The 26,310-nt window shown below is 40.6% G+C and overlaps 1 protein-coding gene across 4 annotated transcripts; it reads right to left on the reverse strand.

The window, feature by feature from the left end:
• Positions 1–8,107: 8,107 nt before the first annotated feature.
• On the reverse strand, positions 8,108–26,283 carry ATP5F1C (ATP synthase F1 subunit gamma). Of its 4 annotated transcripts, none has more exons than XM_087420848.1 (10): positions 26,144–26,283; positions 18,261–18,295; positions 17,588–17,719; positions 14,571–14,775; positions 13,872–14,015; positions 13,683–13,747; positions 12,737–12,892; positions 11,910–12,006; positions 8,884–8,920; positions 8,108–8,252 (listed from the first exon to the last, which is right to left on the reverse strand). In XM_087420848.1, exons 1-9 carry the CDS (start codon positions 26,197–26,199, stop codon positions 8,914–8,916), a joined length of 897 nt encoding a protein of 298 aa, XP_087276974.1. In that variant the 5' UTR covers positions 26,200–26,283; the 3' UTR covers positions 8,108–8,252; positions 8,884–8,913. The 4 variants fall into 4 exon arrangements, with proteins under 4 accessions (XP_087276974.1, XP_087276972.1, XP_087276973.1 ...); XM_087420846.1 differs by having other exon boundaries at positions 26,129–26,220; XM_087420847.1 differs by lacking the exon at positions 26,144–26,283 and adding an exon at positions 26,074–26,095.
• Positions 26,284–26,310: the final 27 nt, after the last annotated feature.

Consider the following 26,310-nt stretch of genomic DNA (forward strand, 5'->3'; position numbering starts at 1 on the left):
TCCCGTCATGGATACCTCTAATAACATAAGGTCTACCAGGTTATATGGCCCAAGTAGGGGGGAAACTTGCACTGCTCCGGAACCTGCTCCAGAACACTTTCCTACTCTGGGCCCCAACTCAAAATTGGCAGCTTTTCAAGCCATCAGTGTATGGTTAAGAGCAGAATTCCCACGTGTGGAATATTCTGCTTCCAGAACCCAAAGACGCCTACCAGGCATTGTGCTTCCTTCTTCGTCGTGGACGGTACAAGATGCAACAAGTTACCCTTTGCAAGAGCTGTGCCAGCATGCCCCAGACCGCTGGACCCTAGAAATCTTACTGATATGGTGAGCCCCTGAATCTTTGTAGAGTTTATCTCCCACCCTCCAGAACACATGTATCTTACCATGACCTTTTGTGTACTAGCCGCTTCTTACTTATCATGATTGCATTCACCTGGCTTCTGACTCATCTGCAGTTAGAGCACTCCCACCTGGCCTCTGTCATTTTAGGGTCCTGTCATCCCCATATTTCTTGCCTACCTGAACACTGATGTTAACCGCCCAACGTGGGGCCTTCTGCTCGCCACAAGACATGCTAATAGTCAAGAGGCAAGGTGGTAGGAAAGAAAGGACTTTTTTATTACAGCTTGCTAGCAAGAGGGAAGATGGCCGAGTAATATCTAAAAGAACCATCTTAAGGGGGCACAAATCTTACAGTAGTTATCTAGGCCGGTGGGTTATAGGGGAGGGGGTTAGGAATGTTGACCTTCTGGTCTTACAGACTGGGAGTCGCCACACCAGATCTTTCAGTTTTCACTGATGATGGCTATCAGCACAGACTCTCTGTTCGGGGGTCATCACATTCCTAAGGAACTCAAAAAGGCAGTTATCATCTTATCACAGCTGGAGGTACATGCACAAGCAGGGGTCGTAAAATCTACAGAGCAGGTAGATCTGGAGGGAGCATATGCAGCTGGGTTAGTTTGTCAGACGTCATTCAAAATTACAACAGAATTTTTCTTTTCAACAATATGGCTTCCCTTATGTCAACTTTGTCTTGAGCCGGTATCACTGATACATCATACCAGCTTGTTTCCCCTGTTGTACTACCCCAGTTCACTAGTGGTAAAAGTTTTACAACCTGCACATTCAGGAACTACTTACTACCTTGTGCCGGGGACTTTTTGTGCTCTGCCTACTACATGGCCATCCAGATGGCTGATCCAGCTCCCAGATCCCTTCCATTATCTTAGTATCTGCTTCCTCAAGCCCTTCTGGTACAAACTGTGCCAGTTGGGCTCTGCAGGAAGCAGTCTCTGAGGTGGAGATTAGCCTGCAGAGGCATGCCCTTGGGATCACCACCTGGGGAAGGGAAGGGCTGGAAAGGAAGTAGCGCTGGGGGAGGGAGGTGTTGGGCTGCCGGCCCACCCTCAAGGAGGACCTTGGCGACCCCTAGAGAGCTGTAAAGCTGGGAAGGCCCTTCCTTGTCGTGAGTTCAGGTACGGGGGCCTGGCCTTTATACTCCCACACTGATCAGGTACTGGATGTGGGCGTCCCAGGAGGGGGCCATGATCTTGGGCAAGGCGGTCTCCAGTGGAGGCAGTTCCAAAGAAGACTGACAGCTGAGGGCTGTGTGTGGACAGCATTCGCAGCAGCTGGGTGAATATGTCCTTCAGTCCTGCTGAAGCGGGATCTGGGAGGTGCATCACAGCTTCCGCCAAACCGTAATACCATTATCACATGCAGCAAACTCAAGATTGATACGATAATATTATCCAATAAAAAGTGCATATTCAGATTTTCCCATTGTCCCCAAATGCCTGTTATATAGCTTTTTCATTTTTTTCAATCCAGAATCTAATCAAGAATCACTCATTGCATTTAGTTGTCATGTCTCTTTAATCTCTTCTAATAAGATCAATCCCCCTGATTGTGTGGCTTTTGTTTGTTTTTTGGTCTTTCGTGATATATACATTTTGGCAAAGTCTAGGACAGTTATGTCGTGGAATGTGTCAGGATCTTTGTTTTCTCACTTGATGAGTTTCACGTTAATTTTGGCAGGCCTACTCCTAACACAGGTGATCTGTCCTCTCTGCTGTATAACATCAGGGGTCAGTTTGTCCCATGATCAGTGACAAAGTTTGGTCACTTGTAAAGGTGATATCTGCCCGATCTCTCCACTGTAACGTCTCCTTTTTTGTTTTACTTTGAAATTAATAAGCAATCTGTAAGGTGATACTTTGGGACTGTGAGTAACCTGCTTATCCTCAACCTTTCACCCCAGTGGTTTTAGGAGCATCTATTTCTGATCTCTTATTGAGTCTGTTATTACACTGGTGATTACAAAGTGGTGATTTTTCTAGTTCTATCATTTTTTTCTACATTTAGAAAAAATTTCTAAAAATTTCTTACATTTATTAGCACACATTCTATAAAGTTCCCTCACTTTTTTGTGTGTGTGTGAGGAAGATCAGCCCTGAGCTAACATCCGATGCCAATCCTCCTCTTTTTGCTGAGGAGGATTGGCCCTGGGCTAACATCTATGCCCATCTTCCTCTACTTTATATGGGACGCTGCCACAGCATGGCTTGACAAGCGGTGCATCGGTGCGTGCCCAGGATCCAAACCTTTGAACCCTGGGCCACCGAAGTGGAACGCGCTCACTTAACTACTGCGCCACCAGGCCGGCCTCTCCCTCACTTTTTGTAGTATGACATTTAGTATGTGGTCAGGGATTCTTTTTTATTCAGTGAATTATAATCCCCTACCATCATTGTTCTTTTGATGTTTAAATTGTCCCATATTTGGCCAGTGGGAGCCATTTCAAGCCAGGTGCTGTATTCTTTTTTTTTTTTTTTTTTTGCTGAGAAAGATTCGCCCTGAGCTAACATCTGTGCCAATCTTCCTCTACTTTGTATGTGGGTTGCCACCACAGCATGGCTGCTGATGAGTGGTGTTAGGTCGGTGCCCAGGAACCAAACCCGGGCTGCTGAAGCAGAGCATGCCAAACTTAACCACTAGGCCATGGGGCTGGTCCCTAGCTGCTGTATTCTGACATGCCACTATCGTTCATTGAGCATTTCCTTATATTGTGGCACAAGATTTTCCAGGCTTACCTTATGCTTGCCCTGCCTTAGACTGGGAATTTGCCATCTCTCTGAGGGGCTCCCGTTCTCCTTAGTGAGGAATAGTATTTAGAAACCAAGATTTGAGTGCCAGCTGACTTTCATTATTACAGTGGTATCATTGCTTCAGGGGCCTTTTAGGGAACAGAACTAGAAAATATGAATATTTTAAAAGTCTAAAGTACATACTGGGGGCCAGCCCCATGGCGTAGTGGTTAAATGCGTGCGCTCTGCTGCTGGCGGCCCAGGTTCAGATCCCGGGCGTGCACTGATGCACCGCTTGTCAGGGCATGCTGTGGCGGCGTCCTATATAAAGTGGAGGAAGATAGGCACAGATGTTAGCCCAGGGCCAGTCTTCCTCAGCAAAAAGAGGAGGATTGGCATGGATGTTAGCTCAGGGCTGATCTTCCTCACAAAAGAAAAAAAAAAATAAAGTACATACTGATGCCTCTGATTCAAATCTACATATTCCTTACCTCCTCCTGTTTTATTTTTGTATCTCCCTTCTCCCAAAGTGAGAACCCTGGTTTCAATTATATCAAATATTTGTTTGCTCCCGTAATGCCGTTGCCTAGTTTTTAAGTGTTTGTTCTCTTTTCATATGATTCACTCCATTCGTTTTCATGATTAGTTATATAAAGATGAGTCTCTAATATAACAGTTTATCCTAGATTTTTCCCGAGTTTCAAACTGGCGTAACTAACTGCATGTAATGAACAACTAATGTCTGTTTGGGTATCCCATATACAACTCAAATTTAATTAATGTTTGATGGATGTCCAAGACTAAACTTCTCATTCTCTCTTCTTTGCTGTATCCTCCGGAAAGGCAGGAACCGTGTTCATCTCGTTCACTGATAAATATCCAATATATAGCATAGTACCCAGCAGGTAGTCAGTGCTCAGTAAATAAATGCCTTTTAGAACAGTTCGTCTTACAATAGTGTGTAGAATGGACTACAGCACAACTCTGTGACTGTACTAAAAACCACTGAATTGTGCACTTTAAAAGGGTGAATTACACGGCATGTGAGTTATATCTCAGTGAAGATGTTGTTTTAAAAAAGGGAAGGGATTAGAGGTGAGATACAGTGGCAGCAAGGAAACAAGGACCTAATGCGAGGGCTGCAGCATGGAGATGGAGCCGCTGCTTCCCTGAGAGCAGTGAGGGTCAGACAGCCTGTAGACACGCCCACAGGACACAATCTATGGACTGAGCTATCTTCTTGAGAGCAGAGCTCTGACTCACGCTGCAAGCCCTGATCCCTAGCATTCCATCCTGGAGGATGATGAAAGGAACCGAGAGCAACGTGGAAGCGCTGGGTACTGGGGTGAAGCACTCAGTGCAAAGAGTGGCTGAGAACTGGGGGGCCCCCAGTGCAGCAACGGCGTCACTTTTTATTCAGTTAGTGTTGGCGGGAGCTCAGTAACTGCACAATTTTCAAACTGAATTTAGAGAGTTTCCAATAATAATAAAAGTTTCTGAAAGTTGCAAATATTGCATATTAAAGCAGTAAGAGAAACCAAGGTTCATGAAGGGCACGTTATTAGAAAACAGGAATTGTAACAATGGAAACTCAATCCTGGCATGTTTAAATGAACAGACCTAGCACTTGACGTCCTGTCCAAATGTCCTCAGAAAATAGGATAGCAGTTTAGGTTGTGTAATAAACCTTACTAACGCAAGCATTTATCATCGATCGTAATTGCACTGTTATGACATTTAGCAAAAAGACGGGGTATAACTTGGGGAAAAATTTCAAGCTTACTCTTCAAGACTCCTCTCTGCATGTCTAAACTGCAAAGCGTGGTGTGCTCATAATCTCGCCCCAGTAATTTAATTTCTGTTGGTCACTGGTCCTTGAGGATTCAGCTTAGATATCATTTCCTCCAGGCTTGACCACCTTCTCAGTCCCCTCATCTCCCCAAAGTGTCTCTCCTGTGTGCTCACAAATTATGACCCTTATTACATTTTGTCATTATTTGCTTGTTTTCCCTCCAGACTGTAAGCTCCTAGGGGGAAGTGTTTTAATTATTATCATTGTATCTTCAGAGTTCGAGTATTGAACTGATGAACACTTTTACATAGATCGGGCCACTTTTAATCAGATGCAGCACTCACCTCATGTCAGATTCTAAGTATTTTGCAAATATTAGCTCATTTAATCCACATAACCCTATGAAACAAGTACTGTTTTAATCTCCATGTTACAGATGATAAAACTGAAAGATTAAGTAACTTGCCCAAGGTCATGCAGCTGGTAAGGGCTGAGCTGGGAGCATAGACTTTGGAGCCAGACAGTTTGCTCCAAAGTCTACGCCCTTAACCACGGCTCTATGCATATAAAACTATCTTCCCTATGTGTGGTTGGTAAAGCAAATTTAATCCTTGCTTAATTTCTCAAGACACTATGCTGGGTCTGTAACAAAGCAGTGGACGAGAAATGCAAAACTTCTAATAAAAGTGCCATTTCCCCACACTGGATTTTCCATTATAGATAGCTAATCAGATGGTATTTAAAAATTTAAAAAATGGTAGTGCATTCTTATCCAACAGCAGTTACGGAAATTTCCCTAATTTTAAATTGCAGCACAAATGATAAAAGGGTTGATGTCACAAGTGTGCAAAGAACTTTTTCAATGAGAAAAAGATAAAAACTCAGTAAAAAGTGGGGAATGCATGGTCAATTATTGTCTCTTCACCAATCAGATAAAGATTAAAGACAAAGTTTTGAGAGAGTAGGGGAAATCGATCTCACACACTTAGTGCAAGTTTACAGTTTTTTGAGAGCAATTTGGCAGTCTATTAAATTTTTAAATGTACATAGTTTGAGTCAATTCCACTTCTTTTTTCCCTCAAAGCCCCAGTAGATAGTTGTATGTCATTGTTGCACATCCTTCTAGTTGCTGCATGTGGGACGCGGCCTCAGCATGGCCAGAGAAGCGGTGCGTCGGTGCGCGCCTGGGATCCGAACCCGGGCTGCCAGTAGCAGGGGCGCGCACTTAGGGCCGCCAGTAGCGGAGCGCGCGCACTTAACCACTAAGCCACAGGGCTGGGAGTTCTACTTCTAATAATTCAGTCTACAGAAGCACTCATACAAGTGTGCAAAGACCTGCCCAAGGATGCCCCTTCATGATCGTTGTGTGACACTTCAGAGCAATGCAGGTGGAGACCTGAAAGCTCTCAGAGAAAAACAAACATCACAAAGGGGCAGAAATAAAAATGGCTTCAAGATGTTCTAAGTCACACGGAGGCAAGAAGACAATGAAACGAGTGCCTTCAGAACTGAAGGAAAACCAATTTCTAACCTAGAATCTATACCCAAGCAAATGATCACTTAAATATCATAGAATGGACATTTTAAGATATCCAAGGTCCTAACAGGTGGGCCTGGAGGAAGTATACCACTAAAATCACGGAGGGAAATGTGTGACCTGGGAAATGAAAAGCCAAGGGAATCCTCAGGATGCAGAGAAAACCCAGGACAGCCGTGCACCCGACAGTACCACCAGTAGAGACTGGAACGCCCACACTCCAGAGACAGACGGAGGGCTGAGAGGCCCCCACTCCCGTTGTCCTCCCTTCTGAACCTGGAAAAGCATGTCACGGGCAGCCTGACAGATTATTTTACTCAGGTGGAGTGTGCTTCAGTTCCTGCCTTTCCTTCTACTATGTTGTCTAGAACATGCAGTTCACCCTCGCAGAAGTGTTCTGCCATCCTGGAAACTGAAGGTGAGCCAAGGTAAGTTTAGAAGCAAGACAAACCCACAGAGCACCCCATCCCTTGCCAACATTCCTGAAACGTATCTGGTCCTTGGGTCACACTACACTGCCCGATGCCTGGCTGCTGGCCAGCTGTTTCTCAACAGCCTCATTCATTGACCCACCCAGAGTGGCTCCTGTAAGATTTCGGGGAAGCTGGAAAATGACCCTGACATCCCGTTCAGTTTATCTTCTCCTGGCAGCCTTCTTCCCGTGGCAGTACTGCTCTTTAGGGTCTGTGCTTGCTAATCAATTTTTATACTACTCACTGTTCATTTTTATGAATATAGTTGTTGGTAAAATAATAAAATATTTGAAGAATTCTAAATTTATGTGTTTAATGGTTTTTAAAAGTCAAGAGTAATTTACATCAGTGTTAAGTAAGAATGAGCTTTACATTTTTTCTATATTTTTATAGTTCTGTAGTCTTTTGGGAATTTATATATTACTGTTGTAATTGAAAAAAGTAAGTTCCCTATTTCAAATAAATACGAAAAAAACTAACATTTTGGCCTGGCCAACTTGTTGCGTGGAATAGCTCTGGCATTCAATCTTAGTGGTTATCTAAATGTGAATTTGGAGTGAATATCAGACTGAAACGCTTCTCGTTTCAGTGCTTGGAAAAGGTATTTCAAAATTTAGAGGGGCCAGCCTGGTCATGCAGTGGTTGGGTTCGGCACGCTCCTGCTTCGGTGGCCCAAGGTTCATGGGTTCGGATCCTGGGCACGGATCTACACTGCTCGTCAAGCCATGCTGTGGCAATGACCCACGTACAAAGTAGAGGAAGACTGGTGTAGATGTTAGCTCAGGGCGAATCTTCCTCAAGCAAAAAGAGGAAGATTGGCAACAGGTGTTAGCACAGTGCAAATCTTCCTCACCAAAAAAAAAAAAAAAAAAAATTATTTAGAGTAAGTCTATGCTGGAATTCTTCATCCTCTATATGAGAAATAGCAAATGACTCTAACAGCATGTTTACTTCATCGTGTTGGCTGTTCTTTGAGGTGCACAAGGACAGAAGCCTGGGCTGAGCTTGTGGCCTGTTGCCTCTTCCTTCCATCCCGACCCCAAAAAGGCTGGGCTTTTCCAGTTTGTTAGGGAACTATCAAGTCAGAAGAGCCTCTTCAATTATCTTCTTGCCAAAAAATTTTAATAGTAGCATGTTAATACTTTTAAATGTTTTAACATCTCATTTTGAAAACTCTTAACTGTTGTTCCTATATAATACAAAAAGACAGTGATTTTCTTATGGTAAGTTGTTTATTATAAGATAATTTACAAATATCTTGCTGTCTTTAGTAATTTAAACAATGGGCCAACAATTTCTTCTGACAGGACAGCAGTAAGCTAAAAACAAAATCAGCCGACTGAATTTTCCTTCTTTACCTGAAAAACAAAGTACAGAACAATTAAAAATCAAACAATATTTATTTGGGAAATAATGATGTCAAGAGAATACGTATTTCAGTGGGGTTTAAAGAACTGACTTTACATAATAAAATGTTACTCTACACTAGTGGTTCTCAAATTTTGGTCTGGGGACCCTTTCACAGGGTCCGTGAGGGCAAAAGTATTTTCATAATAATGTTATTTGCCTGTTTTATTCTCATTCTCAAGAGTAGACGGTGCAGTTTTCCAGAGGCTACATGACGTGCACCATCAGAACACAATGAACACAGAAATAGATGAGAATCTAGCTGTCTTCTGTTAGGTCAGACATGAAGGGGTCCTGAGAACATAAAGTTTGAGAACCACCACTCTTCAACAGTCTATATTTAATATTTCAAAATAACGCCAATTCTCTATCCTAAAAGTTTATTTACTAAATCTAAGGAGAAAAAAAGCCCCCCCGCATTACCCATATGCTCCCACAGTTGGCTGCTGCTATAAATGGGCCTGGCAATCGGAATCTCTGAGAGAGCCAGTTTCACTGGTGCTAGATTAGCTTCAGTTAAAGCTGGCTGGGCTACTTTTCTGAAGGGGTATGGGGGGAGTATGTGAAGTACTACCACTTTACCTCTTGTCTGAGGATGAAATTCGATTTTCATTAGTTCCTGGTTATTGTATTAGAAGAAAAAGACAAACACAAAACAAGCCAGTCAAGAAGCAATCCATGCTAGTTAGTCATGTATAATTTCCAACTAAAAAAGTCCATTTCCTCACCTGTTACCTTGAGTATATCACATAAATTGCTTACCAAAATATTCCTTTAAGACAGATTCAATGATTATTATAAAAAGTTATAGATTTCAATCTGGTTAGAAGCAGTAAAACCATTTTCATGCAAGTAGGCAAGGCTTATGAAAGCATAATTTAAACTACTACTTTTTCTATAAATAGCATACAATATACTTTAAAATTTCAGCAACTAATGGCAACTAATACTTGGCACCTCAAATATCATTGTTTATTCATGCCTTTTATTATTAAACAGCCACAGTGTTTGTATTAAGTCTTTAACCAGAATAACTGATAGGTTACAGAGCATGCAAGTCCATTCCTATAAATAATCCAATTTGGGACTGCACAGCTAACTTTTTATAAAGGATTTAGACTACCTTTCTAGAAAGCAAAAACTAGTCAATTTCCAATTATTTGAATTATCTTTAAATTCTCAGTTTTTATGTCCTAATCTCCCTCTCCTCATTTCTCTTGGTTTTGCTACTTTTTAGTCAGGTTTCCCACATTTCTAACCAAGAAAAAGCCTGATCCTCAATTCTGCAAAAGTTGTATTCTCAGTTTATTTCTAGCATTCCTTTTTCAAGAGCAAAAAAAAAGAACCTTGGTTCTCTGGGTCTCACAGCCCCCTGAACCTTCAGATGCAGTTCTTTCCCCCAGGCCTCCTCACACTTACCATCCAAGAAGAAATCAGCTTAGCACTGGCAGTAGGACATGGAGCAAGGAGGATAATGAATATATGTACTTAATCCTTATATTAGTCACCATGTCAGAGATGACAAAACTGAGTGCAGAGAGAGTGTCTTATGCAAGTTTATCAAGCTGGTCGGGGTGGGGCCACTCATCACTGCACTGACTCTGTGATGTAACAGAGCAGGAGTGACCAGGCTCAGGGATAGGTCAGTCTTAACAAAGTCATGTGCAGAAAGCAAAGTAAGAGAAGGAAGGATACTCAGGATAGCAAAACTGAGGGATCCAACTAACAACCTACGGAATGGTCTCAATCAGTTTTATTTGTGTCTCTCTGGCATTCTGCCCAGTTTCTATCCCTGAGAGACAACATTTAAGGACCAATTTAAATGTCACTTTAGTGATGAATGTTTCCCTGATTCTTAAACATGGACCATGTTTTCACATACCCAAGAGAATGTTATTTCTCCCTCTTCTGAACTCCCAGTTCTTAATATACTAATGGCACGTCATTCATTCACTCAACAAATACTTATGGAGGAAGTATGTGCCAGGTCATGGGGCTACAAAAATGAATGCACGTCATTCATTCACTCAACAAATACTTATGGAGGAAGTATGTGCCAGGTCATGGGGCTACAAAAATGAATAAGACATGGTCCCTCCCATAAAAAGACCATTCCTAATAAAATAGTGTAAGTGCTATCATAAGGGGAAGCACAGGATGCTAAAGAAGGGTACCCCACTCAAACCACGAAGGAGGGCTTCCTGGGAGAAAGGGTCTCCCAGCTCAGTTAGGAGGATAAACAGGACTCAGTCAGATGAAGAGTCAAGGGTGCCAGGGTTACAAATGAATGGCATTTCAGGCAAAATCCCGTGCCCCTCGGGGAAAGTGAAAAGAGTAATGTGGCTGAAGTTCAAGGAGGTGAGAAATGTTAATGGTAGGAGGTTAGACTAGAGCATTGGGGCCAGAAAATACGGACTCACATATATCAAGCTAAGCTGTTTTTTCAGGGTGATTATGTAATAGAGAACGGATTCTATTCTCTTCCCTTAGCACTCTGTCATAAGGATTGGCAAATTTTTTCTGTAAAGGGCCAGATAGTAAATATTTTAGGCTTTGTGGGTCACACACTGTCTCTCTTTTAATAATCCTTTAAAAACGTAAAAAGCTTTCCTAGCTCCAGGCCAGTTTGCTGATCCCCGTTCTACTGCAATTTCTAATACGGTATCTGTCTTCCCTGTTAAGGCCGCGAGCTCTTCGAGAGCCAATACTGTCACCACGACCTCTTCGGTGTCTAGCACAGGGTCTGTCACTTTACAGCCACTCAGAAAGCATCTTTTTTAATTCAGGAGAGACTGACAAGGATCTTCATTGACTGTGCATCAAGGGGAAAGAGTCAAGGGATATTTAGAAGGTAAAATTTATAGAACTTGGTGACCAATTATAGTAGGAGGTGAGAAACGATGAATCAAAGATAACTTACTATACATTTTATCTCTCATCACAATTACCTGCGTACTTTTCTCATGCTATTAGAATGCAATGCCTTGGAGGAAAGGATCGCATCTTTCACACTGTGCCTAGCACCGTACTCTGCACATAGTGGAGTTCACTTTAATAATTTTTTTAAATAGAATTCCCATTATCTTAACCCTGTTTCACAACATTAACATATCTAGACAACCAAGAAATTTTCTTCAGCAAAGAGGTATATTATCTTATGGTACCATACAGAAAATGTAATAATTAAAAAATTCCTGGACCCTACCCATTCAATGATTTATAGATTGATGTAAAACCTAACCCAAAACCAGTCCTGTAACTCACAAAACTTGGTTTATAATGTTTTAAGTTCCAAAGACAAGATTTTATAGTGATACTGAATCATCCTCAGCCTTATTCCTAATGCTTTAGGAAAGTGAAAGCTAGCAATACACTGATTTCTAAAAAGAAGAAACTAAGTCTGAACATTTCAGCTGAGACAATCAGAATGAACCAGAAATCCCATTTTCACCAAATCTTTATATCTTAAGAGTAAGGACACAAGATTAAGCAATGGAACATTTCATCTTTAACAGACAAAACAAAACTAAAAACTTTTAAACATCCAAAGGTTAAGCTAGCAGACATAGCTGAGAAAAAAACTCTGAAGGCAATCTACGATTACTTACAGAGCTGCAGCACCAGAGATGATTTCAATCAACTCTTTTGTGATGACAGCTTGGCGGGTACGATTGAATGTCAAAGTCAATTTGTCAATCATCTCAGCTATAAACCAAACAAAAAGATTAGACAACAAAATCTAAAACTAGAAAAGAATAACTTGTTCATTAACTTATGCATAGATGTAAGTTGCTTAATTTAAAATAAGAGATTGGGGCCGGCCCGGTGGCGCAAGCGGTTAAGTGCGCGCGCTCCGCTGCGGCGGCCCGGGGTTTGCTGGTTCGGATCCCGGGTGCGCACCGACGCACTGCTGGCAAGCCATGCTGTGGCAGCGTCCCATATAAAGTGGAGGAAGATGGGCACGGATGTTAGCCCAGGGCCGTCTTCCTCAGCAAAAAAAGAGGAGGATTGGCGGATGTTAGCACAGGGCTGATCTCCTCACAAAAAAAAAAATAAATAAAAAATAAAATAAGATAAAATAAGAGATTGTTTCTTTTTGGGTATCCAAATTGGTCTCTCAAAAAATTTTATGAAGATATTTTTACATCTTCCATGAGATGCCTTTTCAAAGTCCTCGCAAACTTACTGCCTACCAAGTAAGCTATACTTTCGTTAAGGCAGAGAATATTATTTTTCTATCTTTTCAGATGAGAAAGTTCAAGGAAAGAGATAGTAATTGGTCAAAAATTTTGTAAAATCAGTGCAGAGCCCAGGACAAGGCCCTAGCTCTCTTGCTTCCTGGTCTACTCAGAGAATGTTAATGTCTTTCACGTGAACGTCTTCATGCTCCTCTCAGCAACAGAATTCTCTCCGAAGACATCTACTGTGTGCTTACAGGCATTCTTGCTAGCGTTGTCCATGGCCGTCATCCGGGCACTCTGCTCACTCGTGGTGGATTCCTTTAGAGAATAGTAGATGATGTTGGCCAGACTGTATTCTTGGTAATTCTTCAGCACATCAGCATCAATATCATCGTAGATACTCATGCTCTCTGTTAAAACAAGTGATAAGTTACCCAGCTTAAAGAGTGGTTTAATCCAAAACAGCGTACTAGTAGAAAAATCTTTTATAATCACAGAAATTTAGCAGCACACTTCAAAATTCATTCATTAGGGTAAAGTGGTGAACTAGTACAATATTTCATCAAACTTAAGAGGCTACGGATTATAACCCCTATTTTATGTACCACTGAGAAAAAAAATAACAGCCAATTAAAAATGACATGCCATTGTCTGGGGGAAACTATCCTAATTTCAGAGACATTAAAATGTAAAAAGTGTACATCTTAGAATAGATGAAATACAATATACAAAAGGAGAAAATACCTTACGAAAATAAAATCAGTTCCAGAATATTATTTCTAGGATGCTTCACTGAGCAATGATGACCTTATTCAAACAGTAAAACGAGAATTGAGTGGCTCAATGTAAATTACTTGTGAACGCTGTTCAAATCTCTATTTCAGAGCTTCTGACTGTATTGTGGTTAGGCAGAGTTCCCACACATGGATTGCAAAGCCAAGTTCTAGCTAGGCTCTTGAGTTACTGAGAAAACCTGTCTAATGATGGCCCTCAATGGGTATTTATTTACTTGTTTAATTAATGAAGGAATGGACTAAGAGCCGTCAAACAATGAATGGATTATGATATCATGGAAGCCACTAAGAGATGGTGACAGAAACAGCCCAGCATCCTTTTGCTACTGCTGTAACAGGCCATCCTGACAAACACAAATCTCTTCTTTCTACGTGTAAAAATACTTGTCATACAAAAACGAATTACCAGCACTTGCAACGGTATCAAGCGAAAAGATGGGCTTTTCTTCTGTCTTGTACGAGATGACAGACCTAGAAATGACAAAAGCAAGTGTAAACTTTAAAAAAATAATTTTTAAACTGTTAAGTAGATATTTACTTATTTTAAAATAGGAACATAAACATAAAAAAGCTTTGATTCCTAAATTTTTCTTACTTGAATCGATTAAAGATGATAGATCCTTCATCAAATTCATATCCAGAATTTAATAACTCCAGGGCAATGACTGATGCATCTCCAAAAGTAGGGGGTTTTCTTCCCACTTCTTTGAATGTCACCAGAAACTGGTCAGAGTGAGTCCTACAAGAAAATCGAGAGCTCACATAAAATAGGGTAATGGAATCCTTCTCCCGAAACAGCACAGGGAACAAGGAAAAAAAATTCTCACTGTGGATCAAGTTTTTTTAGGGAGAGGGCAGTGTTCACTGAATTAAGCTGTTCCATAGATTCTTATGATTATTCCTTCTGCACCTGCAAAGAACTGAGGACTGACAGTCAGGCCTTGCTTGTTTTATATTTCTCTCCTTCCAATCCTAATTAACAATCGTTCATTTCCGACATTTCCAGGCTGTGATAGCTCCTCAGAGTCCTCATTTTTTTTCTATTTCAATAACTTCTGATATTCCCATTGCATTCCATCTATGGTTTGGATGAAGGAGAAGCAAAAGACAAGTAGAAAATGGGAAATCTATATTTTCTAATATTTCTTGAAAAAATAAAACGAGAAAACTTCTCTCTTGAGTATAAAACAGGTAACAGAAAGAAAAAGACACCTTGCCTAAATAAACCATCAGAGAAACGTCCATTTACTCATGCTTGCATCCTTTAAACAGAAACACTATATGTTTAAATTACCTTTGAAGTATACCCCTGATTTTATCACCAACTCCAACAATCATAACTTCCTTCCCGGCTGCCGTGAGCGTGGCTACCTCACTCTTCATCTGCTTAGCAACCGAGGAATGAATAGCACCACACAGCCCTCGATCTGAGGACACACCAATAAGGAGGTGTTTTTTCTTGTCTTCAGGCGCCTTAATATCAGCTTTTTCATACAGAGCTTAAAAACAAAACAAAAATAAGAATTTTTTATATGTAATTTATATTAAATACAGCAATAATCTCTAATTTACAAAAGAGTTGGCTGTTTCCAAAATGCTGTATTTAAATTTAGGTGGCGGGCCGGCCCCGTGGCTTAGCGGTTAAGTGCGCGCGCTCCGCTACTGCCAGCCTGGGCATGGATCCCGGGCGTGCACCGACACACTGCTTCTCCGGCCATGCTGAGGCCGCGTCCCACATACAGCAACTAGAAGGATGTGCAGCTATGACATACAACTATCTACTGGGGCTTTGGGGGGAAATAAATAAAGAAATAAAATCTTTAAAAATAAATAAATAAAATAAATAAATTTAGGTGGCACTTGACTGATATAATCAAAAATGTCTGGGTACCTATTCCATATACAATCAGGATGAAAACCATAAAGGTTTAAATTTCTACATGACAAAGGTTCCTAAGGGCCAATTAATGGCCAATTTATCTTAAATACTGAATAAAAGAAATCTCTAGTAAGATTAAAAAACATGTCAAGAGGCCAGAAAGTATAGAGGTACCAATTTATCTAGATATCAGACTTCTAAAGAATGAAAATCTTTAGTATACAACCAAAAAAGTAGGAAGCAATATTTACTGAGCTGCTCATATAATCTGCATATCAAGCTCTAATAAAAACTGTTGAAGTTAAAATAATGATGCCACTTTATTTGGGGATTACTTTAACAACCTCACTTTGTTGGTCTAGTCTTCCAAGAAGCAGAAGCGAACAGGGGATTAAACAAACACGGACTTTACTACGGGAAATGCCTGTGAGAGAAAACAGGAAGGAAGTCAGAAGAGCCATCACACTAGATGCAGGTCTGACCTGGGGAAAGAGGAGGGGAAGAAAGGTTGGGCACCAGGTTCCTGGACCACTGTGCAGTTTAAGGGAAGTTTGGCAAGGCTTCTGGGGAGCCCCAAGTCTCCCCAGAACACGCCTGTCTGAGCATCCAGCCTTTGCTCAGTTGCAGGCTAGCAGCAGCCTGTGGGAAGCACGGCCTGGGTGCAGACGCAGGATGGACTCCAGCAGCTGGTGCTCTCAGCAGTTGCAAAGTGCATCTTCATGGCCACCACATTCACTCATTTCAACAAAATTCCTGCTATTACCTTTTTCAGTATAGAGTAGTGATTCTCAAATTTCAATACCCAAGGTCTTCCCATAAAAAGCTGAGAAGTAAACACTCAACTCCAAAGTTCAGGGAAGTGGGGAGAATATTTCTTTTAAGTCTCTTTTTATGCTTTATATTATACAGCATAAAATGCCTGTTTTAAATATTTAAAATAATTAGCCATTTTCCATCTAGCAATTGGTATTTTTTTTAGTTTGAAGGACTTAGAAGCTGACTGGCAGCCTTGACTTGAATTTTTAATATTTTACCACAAATACTCTAATCAGATATCTAAGCCAATTTCTTCTTTATTAGATAATTCTGTGGTTATAGACTTTTGGAGGGAAACAAATTTATTATACTTATTCATACCAGCAAGAAAGGTGAACAGTGAAATGACTTTCCCTTTTCATGTAAGTAGGCTGGAGAGTAATTTACCAACCAACATCTACTGAGCTACCACCTTGGTGCTTAGTATTGTGCTGGACAGGGAACGGAGCTCATGAGAGCAAATGGCTGGAGCTGATAAGGACTGCTAAAACCTAGCCTAGCAACTCTCCTCTATACCTGTCAGGTGAAACTAAATACAGCATTTTTAAAGCAAGGAGCCATTTCTACTGAGGCCCAGTGCTCTATCATTTTCTTTTCCTTTTTATTTATTTTTTATTTTTTAAATTTTTTTGTGAGGAAGATCAGCCCTGAGCTAACATCCACACTAATCCTCCTCTTTTTGCTGAGGAAGACTGGCTCTGGGCTAACATCTATTGCCAATCCTCCTCCTTTTTTTGCCCAAAGCCCCAGTAGATAGTTGTATGTCACAGTTACACATCCTTCTAGTTGCTGTATGTGGGACACGGCCTCAGCATGGCTGGAGAAGCAGTGCGTTGGTGTGTGCCCGGGATCCGAACCCCGGCCGCCAGTAGTGGAGCGCACGCACTTAACCGCTAAGCCATGGGGTGGGCCCCACTCTATCATTTTCTCACGCAGAATTCTCTTTAGCAGTATAAACGAATGTTTAAAAAAATATGGAAGAGCACAAGAAAACTATTGCACAAGGCAATTTACATCTAATGCACAGATATATTTATTACACAGAAAATACACAGAAATATTTTCTTCAATTTAGAAATAAGCAAATTTCACCTTCTTTACAGTTGATGTTTAAACATTCCACTCATGTATTCTAGAGTCATATCCCTGACTACTTGGTCAACTCTCCACTGCAGGGCACCACCTCCCCACCCTGCAGTCCTAAAATATCACAGCACAGCCTAACAGGATGAAATCAAGCATTTCAGACTGACGCACTGTTTCGCATTGGAAGTTCTTTTGACACTATATTTAATAACTTGGGAAAATTTCCAGAGTATTTTAGAAGGTGACATAGTCACATACAGCAGTTAATAAACAGGCAGGCTTTGATGCCAAACCATGTAGTATGTGATCCTGGGCAAGTTACTTGCCTTCCCTGTGCTTCAGCTTTTTTCATCTGTGAGGCAGGGGCTCTAACAGCTCCTACCCTCATAGAGCTGCTGTGAAAAAGGAGTACCTGTAAAATATTCTGAAATCGACCTGTCATCACGGTAAGCATTAAATAAAAGCCACTAGTGGTGATCTTCTTTATGTCAACAGTTCTTCGTGACTGGTGAACACTGCCTTTCTCTTACCCAGAGACCCTATTCCATACACGCGGGCTGGTTTCAGCTCCCTCTCAGCTCGGGCATATTTGGCTGCTGCTACCATTTTCATAGACTTGGTAATTTTCTGGATGTTTTTGATCGACTTTAGTCGCCTGGTAACTGAAAAACAGAAGTGCTGCGTTAAGATAAAGGAGTCATATTTTCATTCGTGAATTTATCAAAGTATTTTTCTAAAGTGCAGGGTAGAATACTTAGCACTTAGATCATCAGTGAACGGCACGATGCTAAACTAGGCTTAATGTCAGAATGAGCACTAATAAAGACCAAACCTGTCTCCTACCGAGACAGGACAAGCAAATGGCAACATCAGAAAGCAGTCAATTATGCATTTAAAACATTACATGGTATTGAAAATGGCCTTTAACCACATATTCCGCAACGATGTTTTTATATATATACAAATAGTATCGTTTTTTCTAGTTTTATCATTATCATTCTCCAGACAACAGAATCAGAACAATCATGTGTCACCTCATACTGGTCTTTTCCAAAACAAGTTCAATGTCCCACACATATGACATAGATTCATTCTGTGAATTTGACCAAATATATAATGGGATAAAGAGGCATATCTCTGAAAGTATTTTTGTTTGTCAAAACCTAGTTTTTCTTAATTCACATATTGAGATAAAGTACTTACTATCTTTCAAAGTTGCCATATTTCGAACTTGGATCCTGAGAATAAAGGTTTTAAAAATATTTTAGTTTTTTGAAAAATAGTTCCCTTATACAAGAAAAACTTTCAAAGTTAATGTATTTATTTAAATAATGCTCCATAAAGAAACAATCTATCAAATATAGGACTCAGAATGTATATATATATTTTTAAATTCCTTAATTCTGATACCAAACTCTGTACCAAAGGTCTCGTTTTATCTGACCTAACCCACACAAACCTTCCACTGAAGTCACAATGGCATTCACACACACTCTATTCCTTCCTCAATCTCTTTGCCTATATTGTTTCCATGACAGAAAAGTCCTCCCCCTTGTTAGGCTATCCAACTATACTTAAAATCAAAAGATCAGCCAACTCTAAAAAGCATTCCTTGACTCCCTTTGTTCATCAAAACCTTTTCAGGGGCTGGCCCAGTTGCGTAGTGGTTGGGTTCGTGTGCTCTGCTTCAGTGGCCCCGTGTTCACAGGTTCGGATCCTGGGCATGGACCTACACGCCACTTATCAAGTCACGCTGTGGCAGGCGTCCCACATATAAAGTAGAGGAAGATGGGCACGGATTTTTAGCCCAGGGCCAATCTTCCTCAGCAGAAATAGGAGGACTGGCAACAGATGTTAGCTCAGGGCTAATCTTCCTCACACACACACACACACAAAACCTTTTCAAGTAAAACTCAGGGTCACTTATACATTCTAACGTGACCACATGTGTAAAAGTACAGTTTCTTTAAAGTGAGTCTTAACTTTTCCAACTAAACTCAATAAACGTTGACTAAGCAGCTATATGGTCCAGGACATGGTTTCTGACCACAAAAAGCATACTATTATCTCATAAACAAGATCATGAAAACTTAGATTTACATACAATTTACATTAAATATTTTTCTGGTTTTTAATATTAAAATGCCAATGCAGAAAAGTCAAAATGATTTGATGTAAATGTAATGTTACTGAAAGATAAATACAAGAGGACCCTTGATCTACTGGGGAAGACAACATGTTATCAAATATAAATTATCTTTCAGCCCTAAAATCCATACAAAGTATCTGTGTTGGCCCAGAAAGCTCCATGGAGCACTGAAAAATCAGTAAATTTGTGCATATAGAAGGAGGGCCTAAGGAGGGAACAGGATGTAGTTTTGAAGCTGGTGACGCAGGTTGGGTTAATAAGTTTAAATATTATTTTATAGGTTGTAGGGAAACGATGAATGTTAATAAGCCCACAAATCAGTTTAGATTTTAGTAAAGTATCCCAGATGGCAGTGAAAAGCACAAAATGAAGTTGGAATATTACAAGTATACGAGGCTGGTTCATCATTCAAAAATCAAATAATATAATCCATCATATCAACAGGTTAAAGAAGAAAAATCATATGATCAATACATACAGAAAAAGCATTTGACAAAATCTAACACCCATTCAGGATAAAAATCTCTCAGCAAATTAGAAATGGAGGAGAACTTCCTCAATCTGATAAAGAACTTCTACCAAAAAACCTATCTATGGTTTAATGGTGAGAAACTAGAAGCTTTCTCCCAAAGTTTGGGAACAGAACAAAGCTGTCTTCTCTCACCATTCCTCTTCAACATCATACTGGAAGTCCTAGCCAATGCAACAAGACAAGAAAATGAAATAAAAGGTATACAGATTGGGAGAGAAGAAATAAAAGCTATCTTTGTTCATAGACAACATGATTGTCTATGTAGAAAATCCCAAAGAATCAGCAAAAAAAACTCCTGGAACTAATAACCAATTATAGTAAGGTTATAGGATACAAAGTTAATATATGCAAAAGTCAATTGCTTTATTTATACCAGCTTTGAATAATTGGAGTTTCAAGTTAGAAAAAAAAATACCATGGAATTGTAGACATAAAAATGGTTAAGATGACAAATATTATGTTATGTATATTTTACCACAATAAAAAAAACACATAAGAGGCCAGCTCAGTGGTCTAGCAGTTAAGTTCATGAGTTCTGCTTCAGCAGCCCAGGGTTTGCCGGTTTGGATCCTGGGTGTGGACCTACTCACTGCTCATCAAGCCATACTGAGGCAGCATCCCACATAGAAGAACTAGAAGAACCTACAACTAAGATATACAACTATATAGTGGGGCTTTGGGAAGAAAAAAGAAAAAGTGGAAGATTGGCAACAGATGTTAGCTCAGGGCCAATCTTCTTTTTCTTCAAAAAAAAATCTGTGAATAGGTAATTAAAAAAAAACACACACACAAAAAGACTTACCTATAAATCTAACAAAATATGTACAAGATCTATATGAGGAAAACTACAAAACTAATGAAAGAAATTAAAGACCTAAATAAATGAAGAGAGATTGCATATGCACGGATAGGAAGATTCAATGTTGCTAAGATGTCAATTTTTCCCAACTTGATCTACAGATTCAATACTATTCCAATCAAAATATCCGCAAGTTACTTTGTGGGTATCAATAAACTGATTTTAATGTTTATATGGAAAGGCAAAACACCCAGAATAGCCAACACAATATTGAAGAAGAACAAAGCTAGAGAACTGACATCATCTGATTTCAAGACAGTGTGGTACTGGCAAAAAAATGGACAAGTAGATCAACGGAACACAATAGAGAGCCCAGAAATAGACCCACACAAATACAGTCAACTGATGTTTGATAAAGGAGCAGAGGTAATTAAATGGAGAAAGAATACTCTTTCCTACCAATGGTGCTGGACCACTGAATATCCACGTGCAAAAATATTAACCTAGACAATGATCCTACACGTTTCACAAAAATTAACTCAAAATGAATCAAAGATCTAAATGCAAAACACAAAACTATAAAACTTTTACAAGATACCACAGGAGAAAATCTAGGTGCCTTGAGTTTGGCTATGAGTTTTTAGACAAAACACCAAAAGCATGATCCATGAAAAAAAATTGATAGGTTGAACTTTATTAATTTTAAAAACTTCTGCTCTGCAAAAGACAAAATTAGGAGAATGAAAACACAAGCCACACACCAGGAGAAAATATTTGCAAAACACATATCTGATAATGGACCGTTATCCAAAATATATAAAGAACCCTTAAAATTATCAACAATAAGAGCCCCATGGCTTAGTGGTTAAGTGCGTGCGCTCCGATACTGGCGGCCTGGGTTCGGATCCCGGGCGTGCACCGACGCACCGCTTCTCCGGCCATGGTGAGGCCGTGTCCCACATACAGCAACTAGAAGGATGTGCAGCTATGACATACAACTATCCACTGGGGCTTTGGGGGGGAAAAAAAAGGAGGAGGATTGGCAGTGGATGTTAGCTCAGAGCCAGTCTTCCTCAGCAAAAAGAGGAGGATTAGCATGGATGTTAGCCCAGGGCTGATGTTCCTCACAAAAAAAAAAAAACAAAAAACAAAACAACTCAACAATAAGAAAACAAACACCCCAAATAAAAATGGACAAAAGATCTGAAAACACACCCCACCAAAGAAGATATACAGATATACAGAGAAGCATATAAAAAGATGTTCAGTATCCGTGTCATTAGGGAACTGCAAGTTAAAACAATGCGATATCACTATAAACCTATTAAGAATGATTACAAAATTTTAAAAACTGACAATACCAAATGATGACGATGACATGGAGCACCAGGAACTCGCAGTGATTGCCAGTGGGAATGCAAAATGGTATGGCTACTTTGGAAGACAGTTTGGCAGTTTCTTGCTAACCTAAATAGTTTTAACATATGATCCAGCAATCATGCTCCTAGAAATTTACTCAATTGAGCTGAAAATTATGTCTACACAAAAATCTGCACATGAATGTTTACAGCAGCTTTCTTAAAATTTATTTATTTATTTATTTAGTGTGTGAGGAAGATCAGCCCTGAGCTAACATCTGTGCCAATCCTCCTCTTTTTGCTGAGGAAGACTAGCCCTGAGCTAACATCCGTGCCCACCTACCTCCACTTTATATGGGATGCCTTCACAGGATGGCCTGACAAGCGGTGCGTCGGTGCGTGCCTGGGATCAGAACCTGGGCAGCCAGCAGTGGAGCGTGCGCACTTAACTGCTACGCCAGGGGGCCGGCCCCAGGAGTTTTCTTCATGATTGACAAATAGTGAAAGAAGCCAATCTGAAAAGGCTACATACTGTCTGACTCCAACTATATGACATTCCAGAAAAGACAAACTATAGCAACAGTAAAAATCCCGGCAATCAGTGATTGCCAGGATTTCAGGGAGAGATTGTTTTAGGGCATTGAAACTATTCTCTATGATACTGTAATGGTAGATACATGTCATTATGCATTTGTCAAAACCCATAAACTATACAACCAAAAGAGTGACCTTAATGAAACCATCTACCTTACTTAAAAATGCATCAATACTTGTTCATTAACGGTAGTACACATACCACACTAATACAAGACGTTAACAATTGGGGAAACTGTCCAGAGTGGGTGTGGGTATATCGAACACTCTGTACTATATGTACTATCAATTTTTCTATAAATCTAAAACTATACTAAAAAATAAAGTCTATTAATAACTTAAAAATGTAGCTTATGAAATAATGTTATATGATCCCATTTTTGTGATTACATGTGTTTATGTGCATAAAAATGAGGCTGAAAGGTCATAACCAAAACAGTTATTTTTAATAATCTCTTGACTTACATATCTTACTACTGGTATTACTCAGCCGTAAAGAAAGAAAAATAAGAGGAAGGCGACTACATGGAAAATATTAGGTTTGATTATAAGAATGGATTCACTAAAGGAAAAGATAAAAGATGTCAAATACTGACGAGCTCTGCGATTTCCGAGCACAGACTTATCTGACATAAGGACCATTTTATTAACATTTTTTCAAAACGGCACTTGAAAAGCAACACCATTTTTTGGACGATTTTCTTTTTTTGGCATAATGACTTTTTCACCCCAAAATTTATAGACTATAAGGAGTGACATTCGGACATTATGGTTTTAGGCAGACACTCCGATTTAACTGACACACATTAATATCATATGGAACAAATCTGAATGGCACGCCATAACTGGATGAACCCAGAATGTTTTGGCTTCCGTAAGTGTCCCAAGCAAGAGGTATGAAGTGGGAGGATCTTTTGTGATTCTTTATGCTGTGCACATGCCCTATTTCCCCTGCTTTGAAGCACTCTCATGTTTAACCTTCATTTAGTTCTAAAGATGTCTACCTATGTTACAACTTTACTTTTTAAGTACTATTTGAGTACAAAATGACCATGAGCTGATCCAAACTCTCTTTAGGTATATAGCCTGCTCTACTGAAGATACAATTTTTGCAAATGAAAAGATAAAGAAAGTTCTGAATCAGCTGTATGTTCTGGAAAATTGCATCATGTCCTGAGAAATCCTCAGGAGATTATTTGAAAACTAGAAACGTATCAAATATAGTGCGTGGAAAACCACAGAGATGGTGATTACCATTATCTACTATGATCATACAGCACTGTTAGCAAAAGCTGGAGAAGGCAGTGGAGGAGGGAGTCAGTGAGGTTGCTAGATGAATGATTTATCATCCAAAGAAATTACAGACAGCTTGAAAGAATTTTAAGGAGTGTATAATGTAAGAATTCAGAAAGAAGTAGCATCTGCTAATTCTTCCTTTTCAGTGTATATAGTTCAATTTACGGCCATTGGTCTCCTATTATAAAATAGTTCCACTTTAGAGAATGTGGAACACCAGCAAAAAGAAATGCATTTTCCCCCAATCTGAAGACAGAAAAATCAGACTCTTTTCCCAAATTTCTTATTTCTATTTTCTTAAATGCTACTTTTTAAAAAGGTTTAATTTCCAAAAATTTAGGGTATTTTACTGATACCCTGAACAATTACAATAATTTCACTATGATTTTAATTAAGCCTAATGTTTAGTTAATGTTAATGTGCTAACCTCCCTGAAACAAAAACTGTAACAATAACAAATTGTTTTTAAAAGCACTTTTAAAAGCTTTCAATAACCAAAACACAACCAAGGAAATGCCTCTTTATGGTTCTGTAAAGGCAAAGGTATTTTTCTCCCTTTCCAAATTAATTCTGTGGAGTGTGAAACATTAAGATGGTTTTAATTTCTGAATTTAAAAGGCAATTAAGTGAATGGGAAGCGAAAGGGCAGAAGAAGCGAGCAAGACATCAGACACTCAGAGATGGAATCAGTGAAAATGCTTTCCACAGTGTAACACTGATGTCTGATGAATATTCATAACCTACTCATCTAAAACCAACATTCCAAAGGGATTAAGGTCAGGACTATGACCTTTATTTGCTGATTGATGTTCCAATTTGGGCCCCTAGGAGTATGTGTCAGACTGAGCAAGAGCTCCTATTTAAAACAATTCTTTGTTGAAAGATCTTCAAATTGTCTTACAGGATGTTAAAAAAAGTTATTTCTCAATATTGACAGGTTACGTTAATGCACAGCAAGATGGGAAGGAAGGAAGGAGAGCTGATGTTTGCTGAGCACCACTGCATGCATGCCAGGAACCCTCCTGCAGAGCTCACTAAGACCATGTCCATTCGTCTACCATCACGTTTTGGCACTTTCCACACTGCCAATTTGGTGCAGGGCAGGCACCCAACATAAATGTCTGCTGAGTGATTAAGAAATGGTACACCCTACCATGCAACTAAGATGACTTCTTCATTCCCATGAATACTCTTTTCCGATATTAGAAAAAAAACTCTAACTTGACATCACATTTAATCACCTCATTACTCTGAAAGTCTTGCTGTTATAAATTCCTTGCTTAATGAAAAAACAACCTATTTCAATTAATGCTTTATAGTCCCTTCACAGAAAATAGGATACAAAAATCTAGTTTAGTGCTGTAGCTCCTTAGAATTCTCCCTAACCATAAAACCGGGGAATGGCTACACACAGCCTATAACTAATAATCCCCTTAGCGCTGTGTCTGAAATTCTCCCACACTGTCTAGTTTAGAACATTTCATCCCATTATACGGTATCAGCCACCCACCAACTTTTATCTGCTTATTCCTAGGCCTTCTAATATGCATTTTTTTCCGGGAACCCACGTTTAAAATCTTTAAAAGTGACATGGCAGTTAACAGATGACACTTAAGAGTCCATCTCTCTCCTCCTCGGGGCCTTGGGACAACTTCATGACCTTGCAGGGTTACTCCTTCAGCACACTGGTTTCAAGACAGTGCTAGGTGTCTTTCCTTCCTCTCCAGAAGACAGATTTTTAAGGGATTTTTAAGGTCCCTTTTGCAGCCCACGAGGGCACTTATTTTATTCCCGTGTCCAGCAAAGCGCCTGCTACATCCTCGGCGCTGACCACACGTTCTGGAGGAATCGAGCGGCTCCTGAAGGGTTCCTCCGCTCTGCGCTGGGCCCTTTCAAACTCTGCCCAGCACCGGAGGGTTTCAACGGGCGTCAAGGACATAAGGCACAACCTAACCTTCCCCTAGACCTTGGTCCTCCCCTCCCCCTCACTTCGGGCCCAGGTGAAGACTCCCCATCCTCGCTGCCTGGCACTAAGCACTATTAGCTGAACGAATCCAAGACGGCCCTGAAATTAATTCGGACTAAGGTCTCAACCCCGAGGTCCGGTGACCAGCCCTCGTGGCCCTCACCCCGCCCCCTCTCAGGGACGTGGCGTGACCCCGCTGCCCCTCCAGCCCCTCCGCGCGCCCGGCCCGGGCCCGAGGCGCTTCCGGCAGCCCCGGCCTCCCGGGGCCTCCTCGGGACTGCGGGCCTGGCCGGCCCTGCGACCCCCGTTCCGCCCCACTCACCTCCACCCGCTTCCCCTTCCCCCTGACCGAGCTCTTCCATCCCTCCGGCTCCTACCGCAAGCTGCCATACCATTGCGGCTGCACGGCCCAGGCCGAGAGGCCACCGACGGCCGCCCGAGAGAACATGGTGCTACTGGCCCTGCTGAAGGTCGGTCAGACAGGCCTCACTGCGCATGCGCGGAGGCTTCCCCGCACGCCCCTGGCGCCCCGTTGTCCCCGGCAGTCTCGCTGCCTCCC

This window comes from Ceratotherium simum, chromosome 32 (genome assembly GCF_057802395.1).
Source record: "Ceratotherium simum simum isolate JZ-2026a chromosome 32, ASM5780239v1, whole genome shotgun sequence".
Lineage (NCBI taxonomy): Eukaryota > Metazoa > Chordata > Mammalia > Perissodactyla > Rhinocerotidae > Ceratotherium > Ceratotherium simum.

What these genes read in the sequence shown, in the direction of transcription:
- ATP5F1C (XM_087420846.1), bottom strand. Translation starts at nt 26,199, where the DNA reads ATGTTCTCTCGGGCGGCCGTCGGTGGCCTCTCGGCCTGGGCCGTGCAG. An exon ending in CAATGGTATGGCAGCTTGCG is followed by an intron (nt 18,296 to 26,128) that starts GTAGGAGCCGGA and finishes CTTTATTCTCAG; the next exon opens with GATCCAAGTTCGAAATATGG. An exon ending in CAACGCTAGCAAGAATGCCT is followed by an intron (nt 12,007 to 12,736) that starts GTAAGCACACAG and finishes TTTGGTTTATAG; the next exon opens with CTGAGATGATTGACAAATTG.